Genomic DNA, 25,225 nt, shown 5'->3' with positions numbered 1-25,225 from the left:
GTCCTTGGCTCAGGCTACAGACTTATAATTCAGCCACAGACTTTTGCTATGGCTAGAACCGTGTGATTTTTTGGGAACCTTGTGCAATCCTACCTTTTAGATAGGCCAGCACAAGTCCCTTATGCCAGCCTGGGAATGTTGCGGACGTGCCATAAAGCATGATCGCGACTACTCTGGAGGAGGCTGGGCCGGTGCAAAGACGTGCGCCAGCCTTGTGCGCCAGATCCTGGCCTGGCAGGGTAAGTTCGCACTGGATGAGGCCAGCCCAGTACCGGGGGTGGGTGGGTTGGAGAGGTGGTGGGAAGGCAGATCAATGGGGGCAGGGGGAAGATGGGGGGAGGGCAGGCTAGTGGGCAGACCAAGCCAGGGGGAGGGGGGAGTGATATCAGCCTCTGGGAATTAGGCTGAATCCTCACTCCCCTCCCAGCCAGCCTGGCATTACGCTGGTCTGCTCGTATTTGTGCCACTGATTTTGCTGGCACAAATCTGAGTAGCTCCTTAGGGGTGGCTGAGGCATTGGGATAGGGTGACAGATATCTCCTTACTTCAAGCTGCATGGCAGCCTCCTCCTAACCTGCGCTGAATACAGTGCAGGCCACTTGGCCAGCCTGTTCCAATGCAGGTTAGGACTGGGCTGCCAATTCATCAAGTGCATTCCTATAAAAATGGTGTCAGCCCACCGTTTTTCAAGGTGAAGAGAAATGTAAAGAACTGATTCAACTTTTCTGAAGTCCTTTATTCTCCTTTCATAATCTTCTCACTTCTTTATTATCCAACCATTTCTCTGACTGGTTTCCTGCATCTGATGTATGACTTGTTTGTCCTAATGCAATATACTCCTCAAGTTCTTTTTATACTCGCCTTATAATCAAATTATATTTGATTTGATATGTTCCATTACAATATATAATAATTCTAGCTTCTGAACTAACAGGCAAAATAAACATTTGGAAAATCATTCCATTGGGAAAAATATAAATCCACTTTTTGCATATAAATGTACTGAAAGTGTGATGTCACTTTTTTGATGAGACAGAAATATTCACAGAAATAGTAAAGATTTCCACAGCCCTAATTAGTGACTAATGAGATCTGACATTTGACGTAACAATTAGTACGTTTTTCAGAGTCTCAGAAAGATTTTTCCCTCCAAAGGAAATTGTTAAACTCTGGTAATTGTAATGAATTTTTACAACTGAGTTTTAGAATCTACCTGAGAGATTTCTGAGGTCTAATATAAGACAATGGTACTAATTCAAGAATTGTTGACAACCTTCAGTCTCTGAATGGTGGTTCTGGTACAGTGTATAGTGTGGCTGAAAAGGCCGATTCGGGAGTGACAATCCCTTCCACACTGGGAGCAAGTATAGTGTGTCCCTGGTCTGTCTCCCTGGCTATGGGCCTTCCTTCTTTGCCTCTTTGCCTCAGTCTGTTGGCAAAGTGTCTGTTCAAAGTGGGAAAGGCCATGCTGCACAGCCTACCTCCAAGCAGAACGCTCAGAGGCCAAGGTTTCCCATCTGTTGAGGTTCATTCCTAAGGCTTTCAGATCCCTCTTGCAGATATCTCTGTTGCGCAGCTGTGGTCTACCCATAGGGTGCTTCCCCTGCACAAGTTCTCCATAGAGGAGATCCTTTGGGATCCAACCATCGCCCATTCTCACGACATGACCAAGCCAACACAGAGCCACTGTTTCAGCAGTGTATATACACGCTGGGGATTCCAGCTCGTTCCAGGACTGTGTTTGGAACTTTGTCCTGCCAGGTGATACCGAGGATGCATCAGAGGCAGCGCATGTGGAAAGCGTTCAGCTTCTAATTCAAGAATAATAATATAATAAGAATAATAATTCAAGAATATTCTGGATTCAAAACAGCAGCGTGCTGTAGGGATCCTTACATAGTTGAGAATGACTGGTTTTCTTCTAATTCTGTACATCTGATAATGAATCCCAAGAGTGCAATCCTATTCATGTTTACTCAGAAATACTCCTTGCTGTGCTCAGTGAGGGTTACTTCCAGATAAATGTGCATAGGATTACAGCCTAAGGGCCCAATCCTATTCAATTTGTCAGTACCGGTGCAGCTGCAATGCAGCTCTGAGGCAAGGGAACAAATGTTCTCTTACCTTGTAGAGGTCTTCATAACTACCCTCCCACCACAGGATGCAGCGCACATCCCATTGGCACAACTACACCAGGGCTGGAAAGTTGGATAGGATTTGGCCCTAAGTAATGTACATTACCCAGGCACCTCCCAAGAAGGAGATGAGACAGAGGCTTGGAATGATTGTAATTTTAGAATAGAATAGAATAGAAAATTTATTTGTCATTGTACCCGTATACACAAGTACAATGAAATTAGGTGCTTTCGCAAGGTAAAACAAGACAAGACCCACACAAAACAACAATACAACAAAGTCAGGCAGACTACATATACAATCACCACATTGCTAAAACTCTGTTCAACATATCACTGTACCCCCCGCACGTTTACTTGAGTTAACAACAGTAACCTGCAGCATGGAAAATTATACGAATAGAAACGCAAGACTTTGCTGGCTGCTAAGAGCTTTGGGGAAAATGGCACTAGCCATTTACGTCTCCCAGAGCCCACAGGTGTGATATCCTGGCCCTAGGCGTCACCCAGTCAGAGACTGCAGGCCCAATCCTATCCAACTTTCCAGCACCGGTGCAACCACAACACAGCCCCAAGGTAAGGGAACAAGTGTTCCCATATCTTGAGGAGGCTTCTGTGACTGCTTCCCCAGCACAGGATGCAGTGCATGCCCCATTGGCACGGCTGCACTGCCACTGGAATATTGGCACGGCTGCACCGGCACTGGAATATAAGATAGGATTGGGCCCTGCATTTTCCTATCCCAGTCAACCCCAAGGGGTCAAGGCAGCTGGCCAGTACTGACCCGCACAGGCAAAATCTTGAGCTGGCCCTTGCTTAACCAGCCAGGGGGCTTGCCAGCCTGCCTCACCAACTTGTTTGTTGGCATCCTTCAGTCTCGGAAGACTATGGTGTCGCGCTCTGAATGGTTCCGGAACAGAGTGTCCTCTCCAGTTCGCGAAGCCTGGGTAAAGTAGGTATGGAGGATAGGCTGTTACCCATGAAGCAAATCCCCCCTACTTGGACATGTGTTTTTGGAGTGGTCCTGGCTTATCCCCTGACCTTGCTTAGTTCAACATGTATGCCAGCCCTCCATCCTAGCTAGCTAGCCAGCACACCATCTGCCAGCCCCAGGCACACTTGAGCAAAGAATATCTCTAACACTGCACCTGGGACTCAAGGTGCCCAGCACAATTTAATAATACAATTGCTTTGTTCTTCCTTTGGTTTGCTTTCAATTTTCACTCAGCTAACTAGGTGTCAAACTGTCGTCACTGAAGTTTCTTGTTGAAATAATTTCTTATCTTCATTGTGGATGTGTTGCTTCTAACAAATCCACTAATGGGAATTCTAATTCTGTGGTTGTTTTTTATACAGGGTGCAATTCAACTGTGACCATTCACTGCCTTCCTATTAGAAAACTATGACTGTGATTTTGGGAGCAAACAGTGTGTTCAGACCTTTAACTCTTCTTTTTTATTCATTTGCAGGGTCAACCTGGTCTTCAAGTAAGTGTCATCTTCTGTTGTTGTTGTTGTTGTTAATATCATCATAAACCAAGTTGTACCTGGAATGTAATTGATTTTGCAAATTTTATTTGGTTTGGTGGTTGGCTTACACTCTCTGTCAACTGACCTAATCATTGCACAACACAGTAGGCCACATATTTCCCAAGAGGAACAAATGGGGCCTCTTATGTTTGAGTTGTATCAGCTGTTTGGCCAGATGGTGCTTTTAACAATGTACTACTAAATAAAACAGGTCTCTTAACTGTATCTTGAAACTTTGCCATAGGACTTTGAAGTAAGATAAAATATCTTAGCAAATGTGTTTCAGGAGTTGGAGTGCATTAACTGCTTATTAATCACGTGCTAATAACGCTGCTGTAATCCAGGAAGCCTTTAGTTATTTAGGATAACATTGACCACTTTGATTAATTATATTCATGCCTCAAACTGATGTCTGTTTTGCTTAAGAGTAGCTCAACCTGGGGCATAATTAAATAAATGTGAATCCATCCAAAAAAGAGAACCCTCTTTGGCTGGACATTTAAAAGAAAAGTTTTGGGAGGAGAAATTGTAGAGAAGTTACTAGGGATTTTGCAAAAGGACAATTGAGGAACAGCAGGAACAGTGATCAAAGCCACATCAGGCTTTTGTTAAAATAAAATTAAAAGTCTACTTGTATGAGGTTTGACTCATGTTAACAACTTTCTTGAAACATGGCTTTGGCTAGCACAGTTTCCCTCACCAGCCTATAAATTTTGAGAAATGTAGACACATTCAAGCCCTTAGTGAGTCTTGTGCATTCCATTGGACTCAGTAATGTTGCGCCGCTCACATAGAGGGCAAATGTTAGTCCAGAACCAATGACATTGCTGAGGCCTCTGATTTCAGGTTTTTAATTATGAATACTATTGGAAAAACCCATATTCTTATTTGTTTTTAAGAATTATTACATAATTAATAATTGCACTACTAATACTTATCATTAACCTATTTATTATTGAATCATCTTGAAATAATTTCAAACACTTAGTTCAGTCATTCATTGCTTTTTCATGCTTTTTTGTTAACCTATTTCAAATAAGTAAAAAATGCTTTTATTCTCTGGTTTAAATTAGAATGGATGGAGAGTTGTTTTTTTTCTTTACCACAACTCTTTCACAAAAGGGAGTCCCCTATTCTGCAAAGAAGCATCTTTGACAAATGTACTTTGTACTTAGTTAAGACTGAAGTTTGGATATTCCCTTGGTATTGGAAATCATAGCTAATTTTTTTTTTTCTGAGTTCCAAGAAGTGTCAGAGCTTGGGAGCTGTGGCACTGATGGAGGCATTAAGGTTAGGCAATTGAGGGTGAGGTTGCGACCAAGGTGAAATAGATAAAATCTGAAAGCAAAGTCTGGAAAATTACCTTGTATAAAGTTTCTAAGTGGTTTTCCCAGACTTGTAGCTTTGACTAAGTTACTGCTGAGCTGCAATTGGCAAGGGGCTTCTCCTGATCCATGATCCATGAACTTTAGTTGTCAAGTTGAAACTGGCAGTCCTCTGTTAACCCTAATCAGCATTAGTTCCATGCAACTCACCTTGTTTATTCTTCGAGATTGAGTGTACTTTCCATATTCTACAAGAGAATGTATGTCTAGCCAGTGCTTAAAAGAGGGGCAGGGGGAGAGATAGCAACATTGTTATTTCTTCAAGGCTTTCTACTTCTTGCATCTCTGTAGCTGTTTTCAGACAACCATGGCTTGTTTATATGTGTGACATGTGATGAGGTCCAATGCTTGGGAGTTACTGCACATGGAGCTCAGTGACACAGAAATATGATGTTAACATCAATCTTCCAGGTCACTAAACTTCCTCATGTACAATCACTGGGGAAGCTGAGCTTTCTCTGCCACAGCTAAGTCCCTATACAGGGAGAGACTAGCATGAGTTAGAAGAGAGTTGAGACTCCCCAGCAATTACACAACCCCAATTGCACAAAGTGGGTGGAGCGCACATAATCACAGGTGAGTCTGAGGCTTGGAGTAGGATAGGTGAAGCTCTTCCTCCCCTAACTGCACATCCCTGGTTTGCATGACAATCTATGTCAGCTGACATGTCGTGGTTTGTGAAGGGCTGCCAAACAGATTGGTGCTAAGTGTGGTTTGCAAATGCATCTGAATTCACAAACCAATGATAAACCATCATTAGGCTTTTGCTGTGTCCCAAGAGATTGCTATACCATAGAAATGAGAACTAAGTTATGAAATGGAGTTGTAAGGAGATGGACAACAAAAGCAGGCAAGAAACTGTAAACCATCATACGTTGTACTTTAAAAAGCACAAACAAAAGTGTGGATTCTTAACTATGGCTAGGACAATATTGTTCAGAATTAAGTTTGAACTGAGTCATTGTCTGTCTTGCTCACTCTTTCCTATCTATTGCACCTGGAATATTGTGCTGTTAGGAGCTGCAGGAATATTCCTGGTTAGATCAACAGCCTCTGAAAGGAGTTGATTAATTTTTGTTCAGTTCCTAGTAGTTTGGCAACTTTATAAATAATAATCCTGCAAAGAAAGGTGATAATCACACATTTTTCTAGAGTACTAGCAAAAATAAGACCTGAGAAGTATATCCAGAAAGCTCCATTCCAAGCTCAGAAATATTTTTGGAAAGTTCAAGATTTAGATGGAACAGGAATCCCAAATATTGCTCAGTTCTATTGCTCCATAAACTTTATTGTATGGTTGTGTGTGCCAGTAGAGCTTCAAGAATAGCCTGTCTTAAGCCAGGGGACTTCCTTCAAGTAAGTGATTTAAAGCTTACTTCCAGCTTAAAGATAGTAGAATCCTAGGAAGCCGTCTTTCCTTAAACTGATTTACAATAGCTCTTCTCTAGAACTTTGTTTTCCAGCTGCTTCTTCCTTGCCTTGATGATATTATGTGCCAAATGATTATATCAGCATTCTTTACCAACTTTAATAGGTTATCCTACTAACCAAGATTGGGTATTTGATGGACAAAAAAGATTTGGTCAATTGATTCATTAAATATTGGTCAAATGTTGTCATAAGAACAGTCCCACTGGATCAGGCCATAGGCCCACCTAGTCCAACTTCCTGTATCTCACAGTGACCCACCAAATGCCTCAGGGAGCACACAAGACAAGAGACCTGCATCCTGGTGCCCTCCCTTGCATCTGGCATTCTGATGTAGCCCATTTCTAAAATTTCTTCTTCCCTGCCGCTGCCCATTGGGTCGACACTTTCATCAAGCTGTCCACCACCACCCCAAGATCCCTCTCCTGATCTGTCACAGACAGCTCAGAACTAAATAATGATAAGTATTTTTAAGTCATTACCTTTATTTAGAACTGAAAAGCATAAAAGATAATTTAAGCTTTGTTTTGCTGCTAAGATTACTCTTGTCTGCTGAAGGGCTAGGGAGCAACAGCCTTCACTCCTGTCCTGTGAACATCATAATGAAATTAAAAAACAGCAGCTGCCGTCAGCACTGGCATTCTTGACTTCATGGAATATTTGATAATAGTTGATGACAGTGAAATAGTAGACCATCAACCAACAATATCTGATCTGTCAATTGACTAGCAGTTGACCCTTTTTGCTAACCTTAAGCTATTGAGCATGTGAAAAGTCAGTGTACTTGGTCATGATGGAACCAACCAGCCTCAAGAGAGTGATGTTCCAAGATGACAGTCGGAATACATACATTTTAAACTTCTGTTAATAAGCAACAACTGTTTCTGTGTCCAGACTTGATTTTTATGAATCACTTCCTATGTGTCTTCCATACATTCATAACTAAAAAATATAACTACTATAGATCAGGAACTGCAGCCCCTATTTTCATTTGTGTTCGTTTTAACTGATTTTTTTTTACCACAGTTACTTTAAAGAAAAGCAATATTACAATATAAAAGACCATCTAATTTTATAGAGTAGTAGAGTGTGTGTGGTGTGTGTGATGCTTTTTGCGGGGAGGGTGTTTTGGTTTAATAAAATGGCCTCTGTATTTCAAACAATGACCTCTCCCATTGAATCTTCTGTTTCTGTTAAACTGCTGGCAATGTAGAAGTATGGAATTTTGGCCTAAGTCTTTAAATGATGCACTATGTTCTTTGAGTTTTCTGTGCTCCTTCAAAGGAGTGTTTTTCTTTCATTCTTGCCTTGAAAAAATTATGGGAGCTTTGAGAATGTCCGATTGAACTCATGAAATTATTTGACTAGCTTCACCAAAATAATTTGATACTAATTCATGCAAACACAGTTATTAAAATTTTTATTTTAAAAAGCATATACTGTTCATTTCCAGATATATTGCCCATGGTGGTTAACAGATAACATGAAATTAAACTAGACAAATCAATACAGGTGAAGCCTATTTATCTGCGTTAGTTCCGTTCCGACTCGGCGCAATTAACAAAAAAGGTATTGCCAGCTGTCCTGCTTCTTTCACAGTTGGAATGGTGAGCTTGCTTGGGAAGCCTCGTCCTCTGTGTCCCAAGTGGCCTCCCAACAGCGCTGCAGGTTCTCCTCCTCTTCGCTACTGCCGCTCCTGCAGCCCTCCCTGGCCACCATTATGGAAGTTCCTCTGCCCCTGGAGCATTCTGGGACTTGCAATCCAGCTCTCTGCTCACCCTCACCTGTCTCTCCAAGGCTTCCCACGGCTTGCTTGGGAAGGCTTGCTGGAGCAGGAGAGCCTGCATCTTCGGGGGGGGGGGGGATTTGGCAAACACTCCCTGGGTTTTTTAAAGCAATCCCCTCTGTTGCTACCACGCCTGCCCCTGCGTGTGTGTGAGTGAGAGAGAGAGAGCTCCACCTCGCTGCACGTGTTCTGGTTACACAGGGTTTTCCGCCCCCCTCTTCAGCCTCGGCTGGCTCAGGGGCTCCAGGAATGTTACTGTTCCTTTACAAGGGGAGCATCTTCCATGGCTCCAGGACTATTCCCTGCCTGGGCGAGGCAGAGCCTTTTTGCAGTGTTTTGGGCTTCCTGGAAATGGAGCCAGCGCAGGGCAAAGGAGGCAAAGGTGTGTGTGACTTTCAGTACCCCCACCCCATTCGCGCTGAGACAAATCCGCAGATAAAAATTCCGTGGATAAATAGGCTGCACATGTATAATAAAACATACAACAGCTGTGAACAAAGATTGCTGCAGTGAATACCTTGTGCTGAAAAAAAAATCATCAATGAACACAATTCAATAATGTAAAATTAAAATTAAACCTAAACACCTGACAAATGAAAATATGAAGATTTAAAAAAAAAAGATCAGGTGTGCAATATGATTCCCAAACATATGCCTATTGGTTAAGATACTTCTCCCCAAATCCCTCTGCACTAGCAAAGCATAATTTTGTATTGATGAAAAATATATAGCACTGTAGTGACATGCTTTAACAGCAAGAAGTTATCATAGGTGTGACTATTACACGAGTGGGATGCCACTAGAACAGGGGTCTCCAAACCCCGGCCCGGGGGCCAGATGCAGCCCACAACAAGCCTCTTTCTGGCCAATAGCAAGCCTCTGGACCCCTGCAAGCCTCTGGCCCGCTCAACTGAATGTGACCAGAGCTGTGCTCCAGTTGCATCTGAAGGGTGTTCTGAGTGACGTTTTTGGGCCATCTGAAGGCCTTAGGCTTTCTGAGGCTTTCTAATGTATTTATTTACATTTTATATTTAAAATTTATATATTTTTCCAGCCCTCAACACCATGCCAGATATTTGATGTGGCCCTCTCACCTAAAACTTTAGAAACCCCTGCCCTAGAACAAGGGGGGAACTGGTGAAGTTAGGGGCATGATGGGGAATGAATGGAAATCAGTCATAATCCTATGCTCACTTTCACATCAAAATCACATCAAATATACATCAGGAGTACTGTATATGAACTAGTGCCACAGCCAGAGAACAAAGCTGAAGTATATCCAGATGTATGGCATAGGGCGACATCACCCTGTTCCCATGTCTCTCAAACCAGGAGTATGTAAGTGGAAACTTTGTGATGGAGCACTTTGACCAAACAACCAATAGCCAGGAAAAAAACAAAAAAAGGAGGGGCTGCTGAATATCACTTGTCTTCTCAGAATCTTCACAGGTATCTGCCTCAGGAATCCTGACTCCAACGTTCACCAGGAACCCCAATTTCACTCTTGCAACTGCTGCTGTAAGAACAAAGTACCCCACACAGGTAAGCAAGTTAGGGAAAATCACCAAGGAGGGGGGAACCTATATTCAAAATATACACGCAAAGCGATCCCAAAGAGTGCATTGCGATACCTTAGAGCATTGTGGCACACTCACAGGGGTGCCACAGGATATCCCTAGTGGCCTCCCACCTGTTCCCCGGGTACCACCATATTGGATCTCATGAGATTTTTGCAAAATCAAAGATGGCGGCACCCAGCTGAGCTGAAAGGAGAGGCTGCAGGGGCGTCATGACCCAGGTAATTTTGGGAACCACTGATCTATGCCATCCCTACCCCCTAAACTCCAAGGAAGCAGAGCACTCAGACACCTATGGTCACTGAGTGTTCCCAATCCTCACCACCCAGCACTTTAGGAGTACTGGCTAAATGCCTTACTTTTACACAGTAGGTTGAACTGTGTCCTCACACAGAGTACAGTTTTAATAAGGATTCCCCTGTACCAGCACACCTAGGAATGCAAGCAAATGTCTGCCATGTACTCATGAGGGCTATGGGAAACACAACCAGCTTTGTAAACACAGGGTTTCCACCTACTGAGACTGCTGGAACATTCATGACTTTTTTTCCTTGCAGGATCAGAACAACTTGCAGGAGCAGAACAAGAAGAAACTGGAGGCAAACTGACACTGCAACTCCCTACGCTGGATGGGTGAGTATCATTTTGATGACTTCATTATTTCTCCAGACAGGTGGACACCAAATGAGGGACAACCAGTGGGAGCTAGGCTGAGACACACAGAATTGGAAAACACGTAAGCGATAGCACCATTGCTTACTTATTAAATCAACATCTTCTGTTGCTCATCAAAGCGCAAGAACTATCAGTTGCACCTGCTACCCATTTCTCACTTCTGCCTCAATGTCTCTCTTTTCTCTCTATAGGCAGCTACTCAGGATATTCAGAACCTGGGATCTTCACAACCATCAAGCAGCATAGACCACCAGTGAGGCCTACACAACAGCAAAGACCAATGGAAAGCCAGTTTGTTTTTTGTGTGTGTGGAGTTACCATGTTTTTGTTGCAAAAGACTCCTGTACATTCTCAAAGTGCATGGTTGACAGAAGTGTAACAAGTGCAGCATTACCCAGCATGGAGATGTTGTGATGGGGAAAATTTCATCTGTTACTCTGCTGCCTGTTGTGCAGGTTGCAACGAAACAGGTGCCCTTCATGAACAATAAGGTTAGCAGCCCCATTCCTCTGTGATACTGTTGAACATATTCTATAATTGATGATGTTTAATAAAAGCTGCAACTGCTTCAGTTCTGGTTTTGTACTCATCATGGGTAATAGACAGCAAGCACCTCCTTGTTATTAACCTGAGATGACTCCACGGTGGGGGACCTGTAAAGGGAAGAGACAGTGTCACTGAATCCAAAAAACATATATCCTTGGGTATATCATGCTTTGTCTTCACTTCTATGGAAGACCAGACCATTCAGCCATTTTGTAATTTTACTATATTCAGAACTGATGACATACTATATATTCAAAAGAGAGCAACACTAACCGTAGGATCAAATTCAATTTCCAGCCTTGTCTTTCTTATGCATCTTACATAAAGCAAGTGAATCTGAAAGAGATCTGAGGACCATTAATTTCAGTGCCCTACAGTGAGATAAGAGCTTCTGTGGCAGAAACCCCAAACAGATTAGTTGATGCTGTTTCTATTATTGTATGTTACAGGGAAGAAAGACTATTTCAGCTGTGGTGTTGTGAAGTGGCCAGACCAAGTATGGGGAAATCGGGATTCAAATCAACACTGAGCTATGAAGTTCACTGACTTGGAGCCAATCATTCTCTCAGTCTACCTTACTTACAAGGTTGCTCTGAGGATAAGTGGAGGAGAAGGGAACCCACACACAAAACTCCGTAAAGGAGTCCAAAACCCCTTAGGATAAAGAAGTCCAAATCCCCTTAGGGCAGGATAAAACTGAAATTTTATGTACAAGATATAATGTTACTTTGCTAAGCTGCTGGCACATTATTTCCTTCAAGATGAATTGTTTTCATTCCTTGTTTGCCATGTTCTCTTCTTGCCATGTTCTCTCATGGAATACAGGTAATTTGCAACAGATATACCGGAATATGCCCAAGGGTGATTTCAGCATGTTTTGATTTTAGCTAATTCCATTTAGCTCATATATTTATACACTTTCCTCCTGCTGCAACTATTGATTTGACTTTGAAGAATAGTTTGATAAACTAATCCAACCAAACAAGAAAATGTGATTATATTTAACTAAATTTCTCCTTCCATCATTTTTCCAACTATGGGTTACTTCACCCTCCAGCCCATAATGGTGGAAATGTTCCCACTTGAAGTCAGATAATGTTCTATTATTTTCTGTTTCTGTTAGTATTTAGCCGCCACAATAAACTTTGGGCCCAATCCAACCCATGTTAAATGTGCTGAAACTCCACTGATTGCAGAGCAACAGATTTAAACACATACTTAAGCTTTCTAATTGAAATGAGCAGGGCATAAAAATATTTAACTTTGGCTGGAGTGTAAAAAAATGTGTAAAAAAAACTGGGATGTGTACACATCCCAGTATGTGTAAAAAAATTATTTTAATTATTTTTCCTATATTTCAGCCTGCAACAAGTTGATGATAAACTTATAGATTGTAAGCAGATGAGGAGAGGGGATAGAAAATAAAGAATAATCACTTCTCAGGAGTAATTTAAAAACTATATAATCTTTTGAAGCATTCAAGATTCCCCCTCCCCCTTCAATGGCTAATAGTTTGCCAGTCAAACACTGAAAAGCAGTATTCCAGGTGTTAGCATTTTGAAGGAAACTAAAACATAACTTGGACTTAACTTGGGGGGAGGGAGAACGACTCTTGCACTTTGACTGAGTTTTATATTACCATCTCAGTAATACTTCTATCCCTTGGGAAATACTTTACACAGCTATTCTTCCATATCAATATTTTACTACTACTTTTGCCTTGCAAACCAGTTATGACTTTGGGGATACAACCTATCACCTCTTTTACAATTGTATTTTTATAGTGGTATTTGTGCATATTGTGAATGGAAATCTACATTTTAAAAAAAGAATATAAGTTATAGTGGTATTCAGAAGCAATATAACCTTTTTTTTTTTTTTTTTTTTAAAGAATGGAACCAAATCTGACCTAAAAAATGCACAAAGTGCCCCAACTTGCTTTGGGTAGATTTAGTGTAATTTGGCCCAGCTATGATGCTGACAGAGGTGATTGCCTGAGAAAGCAGATTGACAGCAACACCCACCTTCGTATTCCCACTTGCCTCCACTGCCTGATCTCTTTTCTTTTCCTTGATTGGAAGAAGAGGGCAGAGCAGAAGAGAATGTGTAGGTAGCAGGGAGTGAACAATTTAAATGCTGAAATGCAGAGTAACAGACATGCAAAATTTGTTGCTCAGAAAAACGCTGTATCCACAAAACATTTTCTTCCACACAAATGACACTAATATAGTTCTTATTACCTGTTTTATTCAATTGTGAAAATATTATTATATTGCATTTGTGGGGAGGTGCTGAGGCTAAGAGTGAATGGTTTGCCTAAAGACCCCAGTCATGACAAAGAAACATTTCAATGTCTTCATTGTCATTGTCATTTTTAATGACAAAGAAACATTTCAAATTGGAGGCTTTCCCATTTTTGTGACTCAGCATCTTCATAACAGCAGCTCTCAGAAGTTGGCAAAAATTTTTTGAAGGAAATAATAAATGTTATGATGACTAGGTAAATACAATTTAAAACCAAAATGTTAAAGCTTCTTAGAAACACCAGGTGGTAATACTGTAAGTAGACATGGGCTCACTGAAATCTCCCAGAAGTCTGGACTTTTATTTCTAGGTTCTAAGAGGCTGTTTGAAGTTGGCTGAAAAATGTAGTACAGCCTCTGCTATTTTAAGTTTTCTTTTGGCAGACAATGGCAGTATTGTTCAGGTGCTCAGAACAATCTGGAATAGTTGTTCCAACACTAAAAGATGGATTGCCAATTTTACTATGGGCTCCTTCATCTTTGGCTAAGCTTTGGTACTATCTTAAATGTGAGAAGGATCTAATTCTGCAGTGTTTAAAACCTGTTCAGTAATTTTTAATAAAGGCCATAATTTATTGGCCTAATGGCCAATTTATTGGCATAATTTATTGGCATAATTTATTGGCCATAATTTATTGGCATAATTTATTGGCCATAATGGGCAGGAGGTCTGGTCTAGAGGGTAGAGCCTCCATTTGCCTGAAGATTAACATCCACAAGGTCGCCAGTTCGAGGCCACCGGCACCGTGCGACCTTGAAGCAGCTGGCAAGCTGCAGCTGAGCTGTTCCATCTGCTCAGAGCGTGGGAGGATGGAGGCCAGAATGTTAAACCAGATCGGAGTGTAACACCTTGAATGTAGTGGTTCTTGAAAGAAAGAACCTTCTTTCAATTTGTAAAAATCCCTGCGTGGATTTAATAAGCCTGCCTATGTAAACCGCCTTGAATAAAGTCTTGAATAAAGACCAAGAAAGGCGGTATATAAATACAGTATATTATTATTATTATTAATTTGAATTTAACAAGAGGGCTTTGCCAGTCTACCCTCATGGAAGCCAGGACACTGGCAAAGGGCTCCTAAACTCCTCCTTCCTCAAGGCAGACATCTACAAAGGTTTTGGCAGAGCCACTGCCTTACCTAATTGTTCATCTCCACCACCCTTTCCCAAGCAAAGGCAAACAACTGAGAATCAAAAGAAGCTTTTGCAAAGGCCTTTGTTGCTATTCACAAAGCAGGAGAGGGAGTTAAACAAGACTGGAACAAATCAAGTGATTTGCTACCTTTGGTTAACTGAAGAGTGCAAACAAGCCTTATAAATTCTCTGCCATGACTTCATTGTTGTCTTCTCAAACCTAGTTGGTGTCTTCTCAAAGGTTTGCAGTTTAAACATGATTATAAGGGCACAATCCTTTTTTTTCTGTGCAAAGTTTATTTATTTATTACAGATACAGGTAAGGAAAATGGGTTAAACTTAGGGCTGGGACTACATAGGTTACACATGAGGATATTGGCCATAGATTACAGCATGTCTTAATCCAAAAAAGAAATCAACGACTGAAAAAAAAAATCATTGATGCAAAAATTATCCTAATTAATGATTTAACTAAACAATCACTATTGTTTAACTAAAATTATTTATCCAATCATAAAAAGGCTTCAAATTTTGCACATACAATATTCTTGCTGCTATACTGATATGTACAATAAAAGGTTTCTTATATTGGTCTTCAATTTCTGATATCACATTTAAAAGGAATATTTCTGGTTTGAATGATACTACACAATTCAATATATCTTGTAACAATATATATCATTTTCCAATATTTCTTTACTTTCCACATAACCACCACATATAATAAAGAATTCCCTCATTCTCTTTTTTTTCCTTCTTGCTCCTCCCACTGCTCCTTCCATTCCTTCCTCTTAACTCCCTTATATTTCTTGATCACTCTCTTTTCTTCTTCCTTTTTCTCCATTTTATTCTTTTTGAATTTAATCCAAAGATTCTTCTTCTTCTTGAAAGGATGCACTCTCTTTCTCCGAGAGTTCCCTTTTTTTTCTTCCTGAAAATTCTAATAATAAATGCTGCTTTTTCCATCTCCTGTCTCATTACAAAAATCTCCAATTCTTTAGTTTCATCTGACATTTGGTCCATTCTTTTTTCCATCCCCTCCATACTTTTCTTTGTTTGTCTGTTCAAGAACATAAGAACAGCCCCACTGGATCAGGCCATAAGCCCATCTAGTCCAGCTTCCTGTATCTCACAGCGGCCCACCAAATGCCCCAGGGAGCACACCAGATAACAAGAGACCTCATCCTGGTGCCCTCCCCTGCATCTGGCATTCTGACATAACCCATTTCTAAAATCAGGAGGTTGCGCATACACATCATGGCTTGTACCCCATAATGGATTTTTCCTCCAGAAACTTGTCCAATCCCCTTTTAAAGGCGTCTAGGCTAGACGCCAGCACCACATCCTGTGGCAAGGAGTTCCACAGACCGACCACACGCTGAATAAAGAAATATTTTCTTTTGTCTGTCCTAACCCGCCCAACACTCAATTTTAGTGGATGTCCCCTGGTTCTGGTATTATGTGAGAGTGTAAAGAGCATCTCCCTATCCACTCTGTCCATCCCCTGCATAATTTTGTATGTCTCAATCATGTCCCCCCTCAGGCGTCTCTTTTCTAGGCTGAAGAGGCCCAAACACCGTAGCCTTTCCTCATAAGGAAGGTGCCCCAGCCCCATAATCATCTTAGTCGCTCTCTTTTGCACCTTTTCCATTTCCACTATGTCTTTTTTGAGATGCGGCGACCAAAACTGGACACAATACTCCAGGTTTGGCCTTACCATCGATTTGTACAACGGCATTATAATACTAGCCATTTTGTTCTCAATACCCTTCCTAATGATCTCAAGCATAGAATTGGCCTTCTTCACTGCCGCCGCACATTGGGTCGACACTTTCATCATCCTGTCCACCACCACCCCAAGATCTCTCTCCTGATCTGTCACAGACAGCTCAGAACCCATCAGCCTATATGTGAAGTTTTGATTTTTTGCCCCAATGTGCATGACTTTACACTTACTGACATTGAATGCCTTCTAAAGTCCAGATACATAATGCCCACGGGTTCTCCCAAATCCACATGCCTATTGACCTTTTCAAAGAATTCTGTAAGGTTCTTGAGGCAAGACTTACCCTTACAGAAGCCATGCTGACTCTCCCTCAGCAAGGCATTGTGAAAATTGCCCTTTGACACAGATATATCTGGACTTTCAGAAGGCGTTTGACACGGTCCCTCACCAAAGGCTACTGAAAAAACTCCACAGTCAGGGAATTAGAGGACAGGTCCTCTCATGGATTGAGAACTGGTTGGAGGCCAGGAAGCAGAGAGTGGGTGTCAATGGGCAATTTCTAACCAGCCTCCTCATTTTGGGGAAGTCTGCCCGTCGGAAGTCAAGGGTTTTTGTTAGAGATTTGCCTGATATTCTTCCCCCAACGTGCATGTCAAAACGGATCGCAGCAGGGATCCCTGTTTGTCAGGGAGGAGTTTATTTACCTCATTTGTTCAGATAGTTTTCCAACCTCTTGCTTCAGTTCATTTCTGAATTCCCGCAACATATCCATTAATGAGGTCTGGCTTTCGCTAACATCCTTTAAATTTTTTGACGTCATTCTTATCAGTATCAAATCAAGCTGATTCCCACAGTTAAAGAGTCATGCAATTCTTATTGTCTTGCATCCCTTCTTGTCATAGATAGTCTTTAAGTTTTTATATCCAAAAGGGGTGGGTCAGTAATCCAATTCAAGTTAATAACACTGTCAAATTAAGTTAGTATACCTTTAATTGTTCAGGCCTGAGTCAAGCCTTTTGTGGCAAAAACGAAAGTGAAAATTGTTCCATACTTTAAAGATCAATTGTTAATTTCTTTTCCATGCATACCATTCCAACAGGGTGATACTTTATCTCTTTTCTTCCAATCATCCTTGTTACAAATAAGAAGAAAAAGAAACTGCTCCAGCAGGGGCTTTTTAAATCCACATTCGCTCTTTTTCCCCTCTTGGTGGCTGCAAGCCAACGTAAATAATCTCAAAGTTGTCTTTCCCTCCTTCCAACCTCTTGATTACAATCTTTTTATAGCCTTTTAATGAACTGGTTACTCACAGTTAAAGGCTTTGTTCGCTTTCATGTTTTATCTAGGCCATGGGGGGGGAGGTCTCAGCTGTCCAAATCGTCTCCGAAGGTGGCGTCCGGGCTACGATGTGATTCAGCACAGAGCAATCGGGGAAAATATCTCTGAAACCGCCGTTTCAAGAGACTGCGCCGTTCAAGCTCTCAGCCTTCGTTCCTTCTTGGCAACGAAGAGTACCTCATTGTTGAGGTCCTTGGAAAACACATCTATTTAGCTGTTCCCCCCGAAGCCCTCCAAGGTTCCCTGCTACTTCACTGAGTGTTAACTCCGCCCCCCTATATGGGCACAATCCGATCTGGGCCTTATGCTACCAGAACTTGTGTCCCAGCAACACAAGGCCCATTACAGTGGCACAAAAAATGGGCCATTGGTGCATGCTCCTGATCTGCTGTCACAAATGACAAGAGGCAGAGCAGTGGCTCTTGGAAACTCTGCCATTCCGGTTATGTTGATGGCGGGAATGTCTCATGGGCAGGGAGGGGGGAAGGGGGAGGGCACGGAGAGCTTCAGAGTGGGAAGGGGAGGGCAGAGGACAAACAACAGAGGGAGGGGGCGTATCCTGGCAGCACCAGTGTGCACCAGGATCTTAGCCCTTCTTTTCCAACCTGCCCCTTTTCTATCCTCTGAATTACGCCCTCTGTATAGCAGCCATGGGTCCCAAGAGAGGTATAAAAGTCCCTACAAAGAGTTAAGTAGAAAATAATTTTCCTAACTCTGGCAGACCTCCTGCTCACTCCCTCTCCACCATTGAATGCAGTGCATGCTCTGTTAGCACAGCCACGTCATTGCTGCTTTTTTTTTTTTTAATGTATTTTATTTATTCATTATAGATACAGGAAAGGAAATAGGTTTAACTTTGGGTAGGGTACAACACAGGTTACACATAAGGTTTGGCCCCAGATTCCAACATACATCATTCAGTTAACACAGAAAAAACACAATAATCATCAATACAAAGGTTTGCATATTTATCAATATAAAAAATTGATTTTTACGAAACACTCAGATTTAATAGATAAAATTTATGAAGTAGCAGAAATGGAAGTTTTAACAGAAAGAATGAAAGAGAGAGATTTAGATAGAGTAAGAAAATATTGGAAGTTTTTTTATGATTGGGTAGATAAAATTAGTTAGATAAAATTGAGCACAGCCATGTCATTGCTAACGGTGGAAGACAGAATTGTGCAGTAACAGCCCAATCCTGAGCGCCAGGACTGCAGCGGTGCCAAAAGGCCACCACGGCATCCTGCGCACAACAGGGCAGCCGTCGGCAGTTCCTGGGGGGGAAGGGAACTTTCATCCTTTTCCCCAGGTAAGGCAAGCAGCCCCGCAATGGGGCTGCTGGATTCTGCAGCAACCCTTGGGCCGCTGTAGAATCAAGAGCCTTTATTTTGTGCCCGCAGCCCGATATGGAGGCTCTGGATGTGGAGACGTGGAGCTCCTCTGGTCCCACCTCCCTCCCCCTGACACGCCTCCTTCCCCTCCCCCACCCTTCCCTGCCTCCCCCCACCTCAGACCGCCTCTTCCCCAACTGGCGGTTCAGGTGACCGTGGAGCAGCAGAACAGCGGCGGTCCACCACCGCTAGCCCAGTGCCAGCCGGCACTGAGCTAGCACTGGCACTGGACCAGCGCTGAGGGCTGCAGACGTGCCTTATGGCATGTTTGCGACACTCAGTGCCAGCAGAGAACTGGCGGTAGGAGCTCAGGATTGGGCTCTAAGGCCCAAATCCTAACCAACTTTCCAGCATTGGCATAGCGTTGCCAATGGGACGTGAGCTGCATCCTGCAGTTGGGTGGCACTCACAGAGGCCTCCTCAAAGTAAGGGAATGTTTGTTCTCTTACCTCGGAGCTGCACTGCCCTTATGTCAGTGCTGGACAGTGGGTTAAGATTGCGCTCTAAGGGCCCAGTCCTATCCAACTTTCCAGCTCTGGTGCAATCGCAGTACAGTCATGAGGTAAGGGAACAAGAGTTCCCATACATTAAGGAGGCCTCTGTGACTGCCTCCCCACCGTACGATGCAGTTCACGCCCCACGGGCACAGCTGCACTGGCACTGGAAAGTTGGATAGGATTGGGCCCTAAGTCATTTATTTTCATCTCTCTTTTCCATATTTTACTCCTAATCCTTTGCCATACTCTTTTAGAAATGGCGTGATTCTAAAAGCAGCCTGATCTAAATAAACTTAAGCTACTGCAAGTTAATAATGGTTATTTATTCAATTTTATCATGCCACACAACTTTTCACTTGTCATAGACATCTACTGTGGTTTTTGGGTGAACTTGGAATTGCTTTGGAATATGTTAGAATGTTTCCCGTATAAATTAATGTAATGATTGTACTTGTAATCTTTTTTGTTTTTTGTTTTGTTTTGCTATAATAGCCATTTTCAGGAGTAAGTTAGATACAGATAATGAGGAAAGAATGACAACCTGTTAATTATAACTGAACTGAAGGAGGATCTTTTGCAAATATATTCTACAGTTTGGGGGTGATTATGTTGAAAGCGGTCAAGTGTTTTGCCTGTTTAAAATTCCTGAATTGCCTTCATTTACCCTTAGTAACATCATGCAGAAAAATCAAATTGACTAGCATATAGTATTGTGATGCCATCTCTTTCACAATGTGATTCCCAGTTGGTTGGAATAACTTAGGGCCCAATCCTATCCAATTTTTCAGTGCTGGTGCAGCCTTGCCTATGGGGCAAGCACTGTGGTGGGGAGGCAGTCACAGAGGCCTCCTTAAGGTATGGAGACATTTGTTCCCTTACCTTGGGGCTGCATTGCAGCTGCCCCAGTGCTGGAAAATTGAATAGGATTGAGCCCTTATGTGACTATTCCAGAAGACAGTACCCTCACTCTCAACTGGCTTTATGAGCACTCAATTATGTCATCCTCTAGCCTTGTGTGACAGTCTATTCATTTTATGATACACACAGCCCAATCCTGAGCTACCCGGAGCGCCCAGGCTCGGCGGCACCGAGAAAGGCTGCCACTGAATCCTGCGCTACTGTGGGAGGCGCCTGGGGAGAAGGGGACCCCTTCCCCCGAGTAAGGTAAGCAGCCCCGCAATGGGGCTACTCACTTTACAATGGCGCTGCTCACTTTAGGAAAAGGCGCTCGTGTAGGGCGTGCAGTCCTGCACAAGTGCCCTGGATCCTGCGGAGCGCAGCTCTGCGGATCCTCCGCCTCCCCAGCATGCCTCCCCCCGCCCTCTCTCCGCCCTCACTGGCCTCCCCCCTCCCCGGAAAGACTCCTTCCCACCCCCATCCACGCCCCCGCCTCCCGTTCCACTTCTCTGCGGTTCGAGAGACCGCCAAGCCGTGGAAGCTGGGTGACTGCCCTGCGTTAGTCCAGCACCAGCCAGTGAGCTCCACAAACGTGCCTTATGGCACGTTTGCGACTGTGGTCGGCGGCACAGCTCCATGCCACCAACCACAGGATTGGGCTCTTATTTGATTGGGATCACCATTTTGACCAATCGAAGAACAATTGAGAGTTGCAGGCAAAGACTTTTTAATTGTAACATTATCCCCAGAGCTCTTCTATCAGCACAGCTAATGCTATGTTCATCTCAATGAAAGAAGCCAGAGCTGGGACATCTGGCAGGGAGTTGGTTGAGAAAGCCCCTCCTCTTGGAATTATTTCTGACATAATAATTGTGAATAATTGTGGCATGTGAAACTAAGACCTGCTGTGTGAAACTGATCCCACATGGGCTTCTGACTTAGTTTTTTTGTGTCGGATAGGAGACTAATAATCTGGGAGTAAAGGATATCAGTTCTTTGTCATGGTCAGCTCACTACCTAGCTAGATTTAGACTATGTATTATAAACACCTCACTGCAGAGGTGGAGAACCTATTACAGTGGCATCACTAGGGAGGTGTGGGCCACACTGGTGATGTGCGTGGGGGTGACACCACTACTGGTCAACATTTCTAAAACCTTGGTACTTCTGAATAATACCATCATGTTATATATCATTTGATGTGTATTTTCATGCAATGAAACAAACCGCGTTGAAGTCTCTCTAGTCTTGCCAACATTATAGCCAAAAAAAACCAGTGGGGTGGGGCAGTGGTGCATCAACATGCCCACTGCCCAGGTGTTGTCCTGCTCACTGCATGGGAAGAGGTCCATCCTGAGGGTGATGTACTGGCCTCCCTTATTAGGTGTTGCAAATCCTAGTGATGCTACTGCCTATTAGAATGGTCTTTGTGTGGCAACCAGCAGCACTTCTGTCTTTGTCTCATCCAGTGATTTTTAACAACTGTTGGCCATCTCTTTTTGGGGTCAAGATGCTTGAGCTTGAGCCTGTACCGGGTCCCAGCTCCAGTTTTTCCAGGATGAAAGCGATTATTTGGGCCCATTTCAATCTGACTTTAGACCAGATTTTGGAACGCTACCTTGGTTGCCCTGGTGGATGACTTATACGAGGGGGTAGACAGAAGGAGCATGACTTGTTGATTCTCCTGAATCTCTCAACAACTTTTGATACAATCAACGATAGCATTCTTCTTTGCCCCTGGCAGTGATAGGTATTGCTGGCACTGTATGTTGGTGGCTTGGTTCATTCCTTGGGGGGTATGGTTTAGAAGATGGTGTTAGGGGACTTCATCGCTACCCTCTGTTAGAACTAGGGGGATTCTTCAGGGTTCCCTGATTTTTTAAAACATCTGCATGAAATTGCTGAAGGTGTTAGGTGCTACAGAGTTTTCAGTATGCAAATAACACTCATCGCTATCTCATGTTTTCGTCTGACCCTGGAGAGGCAGTGGAAATCCCGAACTGAATTCAGACAAGATGGAGGTGCTATTAGTGGACTGATCTGGTAGCTCAGCCTGTCCTCGATGGAATTGCACTCTGCCTTGAAAAGTTATGTGCGTTACATGGAGGCTTGTATGGTGGAGTTGATAGGATGGCCTGCAATTTGGACTGTATTTTGTGACAATTTTATTGCTGTTCTTTCTTTGGGACAGCCCAATTCTGAACTTCCCAGTGCCCGCTGGAGCAGTGGTGCCAAAGCAGCCACCGCTGTATCCAGTGGGCACTGGAAAGCAGCCAGAGGTGTCCTCAGGGGAAACCCCAAGCCTCACAATGGGGCTTCTCAAGTCTGCACTGGCTATTTTACTGGCACAGACTTGAGAGACTTCATGTTGGGCCTTCTGGCCTGACACAGAGTTCAGGGTTCAGAGAAGCAGGGCTCTGCCAATTCCACCCCTTCCTGCCCCAGTTCCTCCCCTCATCCTGCCCTTCCCCCACCCTCGTTCCACCTTCCCCCCACCCCCAGAGATTGCACCACCACCCTGTCAACTTCCTGCCAGCGCTGTCATGTGGGTGCAGCACCAGCGCTCCTTTACTTGCCAGGTACCATAAAGATGTTTTATAGCACGTTTACAGCACCCAGTACTGGCACTAGGGCTCAGTGCCAGCACTGGCTGAGTTCAGGATTGGGCACCAAGGGTGCAATCCTAACTACGCCTTGTGCCAGCCGTTGGGCCAAGTCCCTTGGGCCGGCATAAGAGGGTCACAAATGTGCCATAAAGCATGTTGGCGCCTCTGTGGGAGGAAGCCATGTCGGTGCATGTAGATGCGCCGACGCGCAGAGGCCGCTAGACGCCTCCACAGCGGCTTCCTCACCATTGCTTGTGTCAGCGTGCCCACGCCGACACAAGCAGCAATGGTAGGCTGCTGCAGGGAGGAGGTGGGAGGGGGGGTTTCTGGGTGGGGGGAGGGCGGGCAATGGGCAGCCCTTGGGGCAGACGAGTGGGGAGCCGGAGGCGGTGCAGGGACCTGGATCCCAACCCCTGTTCCTGCGGAGAATGAAGCGGCTTCAAGCCGCTCCGCTCTCCGCTGACTTGCGCTACTTCCAGAGGTGGCGCAGGTTTGAGGAGACCCATTGGGCCCAGCAGCCCTTACCCAAGGGTAAGGGGAAGAGCTTCCCCTTGCCCCTGGCTGAGCCACTGCAGCCAACGAACCAGCATTGGATGCAGCGCAAGCCTCCTGGCTTGCCTGCTCCAGCGCAGGTTTGGAATGTGCCCTAAGTTGCCTTGGGTTGCCCTGTGGTAAGAAAGGCAGGATAAAAATGTTTTTAAAAAATAAGATGATGTAAAGAGAATAACAAAAGATGGCAGTGAAGCAGCAGCAGAGAGGGAAAATAAAAGCAGCAAGAGGAGTGAAAAATATGAGCAGTTTCACAATTCAGAAGGCTTTTTCCAAGGAAATAATATTTCCTTTGAACCAAACCAATAATCAAAAGAGAGGACACTTTGATCCAGGTTTATTTCATAGAGGTTTCACATGAACTGGCTTATAGATCTTGAGTAAAGAAGTCCTCATAACCAGGTACATCAAAATCAGAGAGAAAAAAGAGGTACGCGAAAGACAAAGGGCTTATGTCTTAATGTAAGCAGGAAATAAAAAATATCCAACTTGGGACAAAGAAATCAATAAATATATCTGGAAAAAGTGCACAGAGCTAAATTTTTTAAAACCATGGTAGAAAAGAAACCTCAAAGACAATTATACAGACAAATATTGACATCAGATAGCAAGAGGGACAGAAAAATGTCAGTCGGCAAAGCAAAAGAATCTCACAAGGGCAATGGAGCAGGCATCCTGGTGTATGGTACTCCATTTCAACAGCAGTTTCAGTTTTGCTATCCAAGTTCAGTATTTTTGTGTAGTACTTTGCAGGGATGAGAAGGTCCAGTGCAGCTTGACTCAAGTTGAGTCTTGAGTCTCTGTCCCCTGCAACTCAACTTGAAAACAAGCCATACCGGAAACATTTTCCAAGTCTCTGAGTCACTCTTTTGCGACTCTAAAGGACTCAAGTCGAGTTGCCTTCTCCTCCTTTAAAAAGCCCTGTGGAAAAAACAGGGCTGCTGCTGGGGTGTGTGAGTTCTCTTTAAACACTCCCTTGCTGTCCCTGCCCTTCTGTAAACAAGGCAGGAAGGAGTGGGACAGACTGTGAGAGAGCAGAGACTGAAGCAGCAAGAGGAAGGAGGGTCACGTGCAGCAGCTGCGAGGCTTATGAGGACTATCCAATCTTTTGCAGCTCTACTCAGAAGTAGTCCCACTGTAGCCAGTCATTCAATGAGCGTTCCCACCAGTCATGTGGTGGAAAGCGTGATCACTATCAACTGAGTCCCCCCTTCCCTGCCTCCACCCCCTCCCTGGGCTTCTGTAGCCAATCGTAAGAAAAGAACCTCCTTGGGCTCTTCCTCCTGCCTTATCTCAGCCAAATAAAATACCACACCATCCTGCATCATGGGCCATCCTGCATCCAATGATCATATGTTCCTTCCTTCCTTTCACAGGTGGAGAAAAGAGCTTTTTCCTGCCTCCCTCCCCTTACATGGGCCTCTGCAGCCAATCATAAGGCAAGAACCCCCTTGAGCTCTTCCTCCTGCCGTTCCTCAACCAAAGAAAATACCAAACCTCCCATCCTTTGTCCAATTATCATTGGTTCCTTCCTTCCTATTAGAGATGAGCAAAATAGCTTTCTCTTACCTCCCCCTCCTACTCGGATGCATTAACCCTTCCCTGCCTCTCTTCCCTGCTGCTTGCCCAATCTGAATGATGGCCCCACAAGGTTGACACACCACAAAAACTGTAAGCAAGCACACCCAGATACATACAGACTCGAGTCAGCATGAGTGGGAAT

The 25,225-nt window shown here is 43.7% G+C and overlaps 1 protein-coding gene across 1 annotated transcript in view; it reads left to right on the top strand.

Moving 5' to 3' along the window:
* Positions 1-25,225, top strand: part of COL25A1 (collagen type XXV alpha 1 chain) — a 425,608-nt gene that overhangs the window by 237,149 nt on the left and 163,234 nt on the right. Inside the window, exon 5 of the mRNA XM_066632336.1 lies at positions 3,605-3,622. Within this exon, the coding sequence (XP_066488433.1) occupies positions 3,605-3,622 (18 nt within the window). The remainder of the gene's footprint in view (positions 1-3,604; positions 3,623-25,225) is intronic.

This window comes from Tiliqua scincoides, chromosome 6 (genome assembly GCF_035046505.1).
Source record: "Tiliqua scincoides isolate rTilSci1 chromosome 6, rTilSci1.hap2, whole genome shotgun sequence".
NCBI lineage: Eukaryota > Metazoa > Chordata > Lepidosauria > Squamata > Scincidae > Tiliqua > Tiliqua scincoides.
This window is presented reverse-complemented; position numbering and strand designations above follow the sequence as displayed.